This window comes from Danio rerio, chromosome 19, assembly GCF_052040795.2.
Source record: "Danio rerio strain M-AB ecotype USA chromosome 19, GRCz13ab, whole genome shotgun sequence".
In the NCBI taxonomy this organism is placed as follows: Eukaryota; Metazoa; Chordata; class Actinopteri; order Cypriniformes; family Danionidae; genus Danio; species Danio rerio.
The window spans coordinates 38,801,241-38,810,290 of NC_141039.2; the positions used below are offsets into that span (position 1 = coordinate 38,801,241).

At 36.4% G+C, this 9,050-nt stretch overlaps 1 protein-coding gene across 1 annotated transcript in view; it reads right to left on the reverse strand.

Annotated features, from left to right (window-relative positions):
* csmd2 (CUB and Sushi multiple domains 2) overlaps positions 1–7,041 on the reverse strand; it is a 543,176-nt gene extending 536,135 nt beyond the window's left edge. The window contains exon 1 of the mRNA XM_087295937.2: positions 6,745–7,041. Coding sequence (XP_087152063.2) covers positions 6,745–6,928 — 184 coding nt within the window. The 5' untranslated portion in view covers positions 6,929–7,041. The remainder of the gene's footprint in view (positions 1–6,744) is intronic.
* Positions 7,042–9,050: the final 2,009 nt, after the last annotated feature.

Below are 9,050 nucleotides of genomic sequence, written 5' to 3' on the forward strand. Positions count from 1 at the left end.
AATATTTGCATTTCTACATTTATGTAAATTTCTTAAAAAGAGATGGAGTGGAGGGGGATTTTTTTAAACAAAGATACAGCAGTAGGGTGAAATCGGTCTATTAATTGTAGGCTTGGATCAATCTGATTATTACTGATTACGCATGAGTGACCAGTGATCAGTTCACTTTTTTCTAAATATAAGCAAAATATTTTTATTTCAGCAAAAAAGAATTATTTAGCTTGTTTTTTTAAAAAAAACTTAATTATATTTGACAAGACAACATTTTTCAATCTAGAAAATGCTTATTGATTTAGGAATTTTTAGAGATGTGTAGAAAAAACGTCTTAGCAAAGCATTTTTTTTGCAGTGTACAAGATGGAATTTGGAAGATAAATGCATTCCAGATTTGCAGTCTCCCATATCTCCAAGATGGATCAACAGCTTTAATGACATCACTCTACACCTTAGCTTTTCATCAGAACTTCTCTTTCCCCACACCTATTCTATAAATAGACAAGCTATCCATTACTTGTTCACACAATTCCAGTGTCTATGGCGAGCGGCACATAGTGCACTATATAAGGGATAAATGATCCAGCCAGTGTAAATATGCTTTCCCATGAGGTGAATGAAGTCTGCACACAAGTCTACTGCACATGAAGTCTACTCTGATACGGACACATGATAGTGGATAACATGAAAAAGATGAAGAAAGTAGAAAAACAAACTGAAATATTCAACAGAATGCTATATTTTAAAGCAATCTGAAAAAAAAAATTAGGAGGAAAAACTGTTATTATTAGACTGTGGATGTGATAAACTCTCAAATGTAATGTAAATTAAATTTTATTTGCTGTTTTAAAAGATTTCCCAGTACTGGAATGGTATCCGCTGCATGAAACATTTGCCGGAAAAGTTGGCAGTTTATTCTACTGTGGTAACCCCTGATAAATAAGGGACTAAGCCATAGGAAAATGAATGAGCAAATGTTTTAAAAGAAGGGGGAGGGGCTGTTCAATATGCCATGCCCTTTCTTTTTCTTCAAATGAAGATCACATCAGTAGTTCTTAGTAGTAGTTCATAGTTTAATATTAGTTTTTCAAGGCACTTCATGTTAACTTTAACTTTAAATATGGCTTTGTAAAACAATAATGATATGGATTTGAATAGTACTGTAGTGGAGTGTAGTATTATCAGTATGAACACATATACATCCTCTTCACTGCTTTTATAAGGTGAATATCTATGAAAGTTTACTTTGTTTGACAACACGTCTTTATTCAAAACATTATGCATAAAGAAAACCAGAGTCACAGATGTTAGACGGGTTTGTGGTGTCATGATAATACACATACACTGCAAAAAAATGCTTTTATTTAAATTTTTAGATATTTAGACTTGAAACAAGAAGCGTTTTCTAGACAAGCAAAGAATAATGTCTTGTTTTCAGAAATGGTTATTGAAACTAAGTGATTTTTCCCCCTTAAAACAAGTCAAATAATCGGACGATACATAAGCAAAATAAACATAGGCAAAATAAACCTATTTAAAACAAACACAAGATTATTTAAAATACCTTAATTTCAATTGCCATTTCTGAAAACAAGACATAATTTTTTTGCTTGTCTAGAAAATACTTCTTGATTTAAGATTTTTTTTTTTTTGATATTTGTACTATAAACAAACCAAAAAAAGGAAGAAAAGCATTTTCGTAGTGTTTAAATGCATATAATTAAAAATTCTGTAATATACACGTATTTTATAACACGCAACCATTAAAAAATACATTTATTATTAATTTAAGTAATATATAATCCCATTTAGGGCAGCACAGTGGTGCAGTGGGTAGCCCAATTGCCTCACAGCAAGAAAGTCGCTGGTTCGAGCTTCAGCTGGGTCAGCTGGAGTTTCTGTGTGGAGTTTGCATGTGCTCACTGTGCATAGGTTTCCTCCCGGGGCCCCGGTTTCCCCCACAAGTCCAAAAACATGTGGTATAGGTGAATTTGGTAAAGCTAAATTGTCCGCAGTGAATGTGTGTGAATGAGTGTATATGGATGTTTCCCAGTGATGGGTTGCAGCTGGAAGGGCATCCGCTGCGTAAACCATATGCTGGATAAGTTGGCAGTTAATTTTGCTGTGGCGACTCCTAATTAATAAAGGGACTAAGCCGAAAATAAAATGAATGAATGAATAATCTCATTTAATGCTCTAAAATGTGTGATAAATGTCTAATGTGATGTGATTATATCAGATGTGTCTCATCTTCATTAACCGCAATCGTGCTATTTCCAATTTAAGATATTCATCTCATACGGCTTTTTTTTTACCCACATCAGCCACATATAACTCACAGATTGGACTAATTAAACTCAGTAATAACACGAGAGCCTCTGTGCCTTCTCAGTGCCTTTATTTTATTTATACTTCTTTACGTACTTTAATGATGAGCGATGATTGGTGGTTAAATTTTCTCTTTCTGATTCTGTGAGTATAAATATACACTTATTTCCAATGCCTTTGAGAGGCTGGCTGCAGACTCGGTGCAATCTGAGCAGCATACAATGCTTTTTAATGGGCTCACCTTACCCCACCCCTTAATCCTACCCCTCACAGTGGACTGGAATCTCACTTAAGATGGAGAAAGGCCCTATGAAGTCCACTTAGAAGTTCACTTACTGTATGGTATACTGGAACACACCTTTATGTGAGAAAATATTATTTTCAGCTTAGTCCCTTTATTAATCAGGGGTTGCTACAGCGGATTGAGCTGCCAACCTATTCAGCATATGCTTTACGCAGCGGATGCCCTTCCAGCAGCAACCCAACACTGGGAAACAACCACACACTCTTGCACACACTCACAAACACTACGGGCACCCGGAGGAAACCCACGTAAACAAATTCCATACAGAAACGCCAACTGACCCAGCTGGGGCTCGATCAGCGACCTTCTTGCTTTTTTGAGGCGATTATGCTACCCACTTCACCACCGTGCTACCCCTTAAAGGGATAGTTCATCCAAAAATTTTAATTTGCCATCATTTAATCATCTTTGACTTGTTCCAAAATGTTTTGAGTTGTTGTTGTTCTTTTGAACACAACAGAAGATAATCTGAAGAATGTTGAATACCTGTAACCATTTACATTTCCTGATGAAATATCCCTTTAATGACAAGATGTCGAAAGACAGAGTTAAACTTGACGGAATCGCATTAAAGAACTTAAATTAACACTGTAAAGTAAAATGTTTTACTGTTATTGTATTTAATTTTTATTTTATTTTAAATTTATTATGATATTTATTTTGTATTTTATAATTTAATTTAATTTAATTTAATTTAATTTAATTTAATTTAATTTAATTTAATTTAATTTAATTTGTACACTGAAAAAAATATCTAAAGATGATTTTTTGGATTTACAATTTTTTTTAATGTTAAGTGGTTGTAAACAATTTAATTTGGCCGACTTTGAACAAACAAATTAAGTTGAACTTTATAATATTAATTAGTTTGTTTAAATTCAACCCATATAAATTATTTGCAACAATTTCACAGACATCATTTTTTTCAGTGTATAATACCACATATTATTCTTATTCTTGTTTTATAGATCTAATAATCAACATTAATACATATTTATGTAATATACTACATATCTGATATTAAACAACACTGCATTTAAAGTGGAAAAAGCGTAAGGTCTACTGTTGATGTAGCTGTGTAAACAAATCGACTCTATCCTTGCCAAAGCCATCCTTCTTCATCTCTCTGGGATTTGCATGCAAACACCAAAGCTGTTTAGAAATCTTTACATTTAAAGTCTAAGCAAACAATCCGGCAGGTGTTAATTTTCTAGCTATAAAAATGGAGATAATGAAAAACATTGATAAGCGACAAAAGCATGTATAAATCTGAATGAAACAGAGATTTCCATGAAACACAACAGTGTTTGAGCATTAGTGTGTCCCATTTTAAGAGAAGCGGCTCTTGCTTTGCTGTAGTTGTGCTAAATGCTCTGGTGGGAGCTGTCCGTTGTCCTAATTGGACTATAGCGAGGGACTGCAGCTCTAGGAGTCAAAGCAGAGGCTGACTTACATCCAGACTAAACGTTTAGTGTTACTTTGTTCCCTCAGCACAAAATCTGTCTAAAAAGATTGTTTGTTAAGGAATATTTCAAATCGCTTGTTGAAGGCAGCCGGTGTAAAGGACGCAGAGAGCTGGAGGGGAGCTGTCCGTGGTGCTGAAGTGTCACAGAGCTACAGCAGCTTTGAGCGATTCCTTCAAGTCTAGTTTAAACACCTGTTACCGCTCAGCTGACAAATGCATCAGCGCTGAAACATAGAGCTGGTAAAAAGAGAGGAATGGTTTTCGAGGGAGCTTGAAATGCGCTCCCTAATGTAATGATGTTAAGTTACTAGCCAGGACTGAATATGTGCGTCCATCTTTTTCCCACATGAAGAAAAGATTTCTCCAAATTCTTGTGCTGGATAGAGCCTTACACACAAGTTGCATCATGGAAGTGCATGGGTTTGTTGACGTTGACCATTTTATGAAGTCAAGTGGCATCAAATATCAACGATTCCAGGCGAAGGATTTAGCCATGATTTTAAGTTTTCATACTGTTTCATAGAGTTTCTGTATCTTCTGAGGTTTGAAAAAGGCACACGATTAAGCAAATTACTTACAGATTAAATTCTTTTTTTAATCTGTTCTGTTTCTTAAAAAAAGGATAATATTTTATAACAGAAAATAAATAGATATATACCATAAAAGCTAAATAATTTTTTTTAATTATACGTTTTGAGAAAAATCCTACTCCAAAACTTTTAAGAAATAAAAAGTAGAGTTGTTTAAACCCAAATGTATGTTTCTTTCAAAGATGATTAAAATATATTGTGTTTTACATTTACTATATCTTATATGCTTTTAAAATAAAAATAAATAAATGCAGTGCTTTAAGTTGATTTCACTTTTTATTTTTATATTTTAGTACAAAAAAGTTTGTATATTGCCTTTTTAAAATATTCTACATTTTAAATATTCTATAGTTCTATATATTTAGATATCTTTATAAATATATTTATTTTACATGTATATATGGTGTACTTTTTATAGATATTCTACTCAAAAGACATACATTTTATACATAAATATTATGTTTATCCTATCTTATAGATTTTGTTTAGTAAAATTGCATGTCATTTTATGCCCAGTAATCTACATGGTAAAGTTTAAACTAAAGCATTGCATGTTCCCTTGTATAAAAGATGTATACAATTAGAACCATGTTAAAAACAAATTAATGTTAACCTTCTTTTCAATCAGGAACTTGTCAATAAGCAGTGACCACAGAGCCAGCATGATGAGCTCAGCCATGCCCCAGTAGCTGAAGTGGCATTAAATTTGCATTTCCTTCAAGCTAGAAAAAAAGGCCCGTTTTATTTCACCAGTCATAGCTTATGCGCTAACACGAAAACTCTAAAAGGCTTCCAAGATATACTCGGTTTATTAATGAAGCATGAGAGACTCCAACACCGGCTCTGTGTGTAAAGCACCGCTATTCTAAAGCTTTAGTGCCGCTCAATGGAAAAACATGGAAACTGCTTGGCGGCTCCGCGAGCGCTTTTGGACAGGTCAAAAAACGCAGAACATTCTGCTCGTGAACGTGATATTACGTTGGATATTACTCATTCGTTAAGGTATTATGTGTAGACACATACAATGTCGACTGTTAACGTTTACCAGCGTTTGTCATAATTTATCCAGCGACATCAACTCTTAAGTAAAAACAACGCGGCTAAATCTCAGTAGCGCAAGACGGTTCAGTATGCTACTTAATTAAAGTGATAGTCAATCAAATGAAGCGTGTTTATTTACTAATTAATGAAATGTTGTTTTAATGTTGTTCCAGGTCTATACTTCTATCTTTACTCGCAGTAACAGAAAATGAGATGGAAGTATGAGAGGCACTGTGTTTAAAGGTTACTAATTCATGTTAATGTAGCTATCATTCATGATACACTTAGCTGCTTCCTTCAAAACAATACGCACTCTGACTATAACTTCCCTTCAAGGTAGGCTATAAGATGGATAGTTGATTGGGGATGCCAGAATTTGAAGAAACGCAACACATTATCATGGCTTGGCTGTCGGAACGGGCATTGATTTACACGGAGGAAGCAAAATAAATGTTGAAAATAGCGCAGAGTCAAAGACCTGTTTTGTTGGCATGAAACCCCCCTCTATCTCCAGCCTCCACATACGCCCCCCTTCCTCCCAAACTCACTCATTCACTCTTGGCTCCCACACTCACGAAATCTTGCGCCACACACACATACACACATGTATTTTGGGAAACGTTTCGCGTTTATCCATTCTGCCTTTAAACTAAATTACCATCGGCCAAAATAAACACAGGCTATAGTTCAAAACATAATGCAACATATGATGCGTATATGGGGCAAACCAAGAAAAGAACACAACAAACGCACCTTGAAAAGTACATATCTCTCTCTTAACACTGACGCACACATTGTGTACTGTACGTGCAACCTCTTCATGCTAATGACTGGTATGTTTCTCCATTGATGCTTGGTAGATCCATATCAATAAAACGCGTGACCCAACATTAAATGCCACAGCGCTGCTGGCACGAATTTGACAATGACAGCACTCCATCCGCATGTCAGGGTCGTATGTGGCGTCCGAGAGGGTCGCGCGCACGGCAACAGGACCACATGCAGCAGAACGGGAAACTCACCCTTCACCGATGCAGCCAGCAGCCCCATATAGAAGAACAGCACCCCGCTCCAGTGATGCGCCTGTACTCCCACCTTCATTAGCGCAAAAATCCTTATACCATCCAGTTTCCTTGTCCCGTTATATGTACATCTGCACTCTGTCCTCACGAGTCCCGTTCTGTCAGGATTCAAAGAGGCGCTCATGGTGGGCTTTTTTGGCAGGCACGGTTATCAGATGGTTTTAAAAGGAAGATTCACTTGGTGTCGGCGCTGAGAAAAATCCCAGTGCATGGAGACTGGACCCTCGCAGCTGGACTGAACCATCTCAAGCGAGCCGCGGGGTGAGCCGATTCTAATAGACGCGTTCTCTCCTAAAACCTGAAGAGCTGATAAGGAGAACTGTATCTGATCTCTTCAAGCTGACGTGAACGGGTAAAGTCTGGAAAGCGACTCGGATGGATGATGCGGCATCCGCCTATGCGTACGCCTCCACTGCGCGCGACTTTAAGTTTAATTCCCAATTAACGCAGCGCTGAAAACCACGTTTGTGTCTTTCTCCAAATGAGTCACTGTGCAAGAACCGCTAGGATTCACTCGGTATCACCGCCCACTCGTGGAAGTTTACCGCCTTTCTCGCTGTCTGAATCATTTCCAGCCGTGAAAATAATCGTTAAGGGGTTTCCACATCTGGCTGGGCGCTCTGTTTCAAGATTTAAGCAAATGAAACGAGGAGCGCGACCGCTATGCAAGCTCTCTCTCTCTTTCTCTCTCTCTCTCTCTCTCTCTCTCTCTCTCTCTCTCTCTCTCTCTCTCTCTCTCTCTCTCTCTCTCTCTCTCTCTCTTTCCCCATCGGCTAAAGCACGCGCTTTCACTCACCTTTGCAAGGTGTATTAGTGAATTCTAAACTTGATGGTCCAGGATCAACATTAGTGAATTTTAATCTTGATGGTCCAGGATCAACATTAGTGAATTGTAAACTTGATGGTCCAGGATCAACATTAGTGAGTTTTAATCTTGATGGTCCAGGATTAACATTAGTGAATTTTAAACTTGATGGTCCAGGATCAACATTAGTGATTTTATAAACTTGATGGTCCAGGATCAACATTAGTGAATTTTAATATTGATGGTCCAGGATCAGCATTAGTGACATTTAATCTTGATGGTCCAGGATCAATATTAGGGATTTTATCATCTTGATGGTCCAGGATCAACATTAGTAAATTTTAATCTTGATGGTCCAGGATCAACATTAGTGAAATTTAATCTTGATGGTCCAGGATCAGCATTAGTGAATTTTAATCTTGATGGTCCAGGATCAACATTAGTGAATTTTAATCTTGATGGTCCAGGATCAACATTAGTGAATTTTAATCTTGATGGTCCAGGATCAACATTGGTGAACTTTAATCTTGATGGTCCAGGATCAACATTAGTGAATTTTAATCTTGATGGTCCAGGATCAACATCAGTGAATTTTAATCTTGATGGTCCAGGATCAACATTAGTGAAATGTAAACTTGATGGTCCAGGATCAACATTAGTGAATTTTAAACTTGATGGTCCAGGATCAACATTAGTGATTTTATAAACTTGATGGTCCAGGATCAACATTAGTGAATTTTAATCTTGATGGTCCAGGATCAACATTAGTGAGTTTTAATCTTGATGGTCCAGGATCAACATTAGTGAATTTTAATATTGATGGTCCAGGATCAGCATTAGTGACATTTAATCTTGATGGTCCAGGATCAACATTAGTAAATTTTAATCTTGATGGTCCAGGATCAACATTAGTGAAATTTAATCTTGATGGTCCAGGATCAACATTAGTGAATTCATAATCTTGATGGTCCAGGATCAGCATTAGTGAATTTTAATCTTGATGGTCCAGAATCAACATTAGTAAATTTTAATCTTGATGGTCCAGGATCAACATTAGTGAATTTTAATCTTGATGGTCCAGGATCAACATTAGTGAGTTTTAATCTTGATGGTCCAGGATCAACATTATTGAAATTTAAACTTGATGGTCCAGGATCAACATTAGTGAATTGTAAACTTGATGGTCCAGGATCAACATTAGTGAGTTTTAATCTTGATGGTCCAGGATCAACATTAGTGAATTTTAATCTTGAGGGTCCAGGATCAACATTAGTGATTTTATAAACTTGATGGTCCAGGATCAACATTAGTGAGTTTTAATCTTGATGGTCCAGGATCAACATTAGTGAATTTTAAACTTGATGGTCCAGGATCAACATTAGTGAATTTTAATCTTGATGGTCCAGGATCAACATTAGTGAATTTTAAACTTGATGGTCCA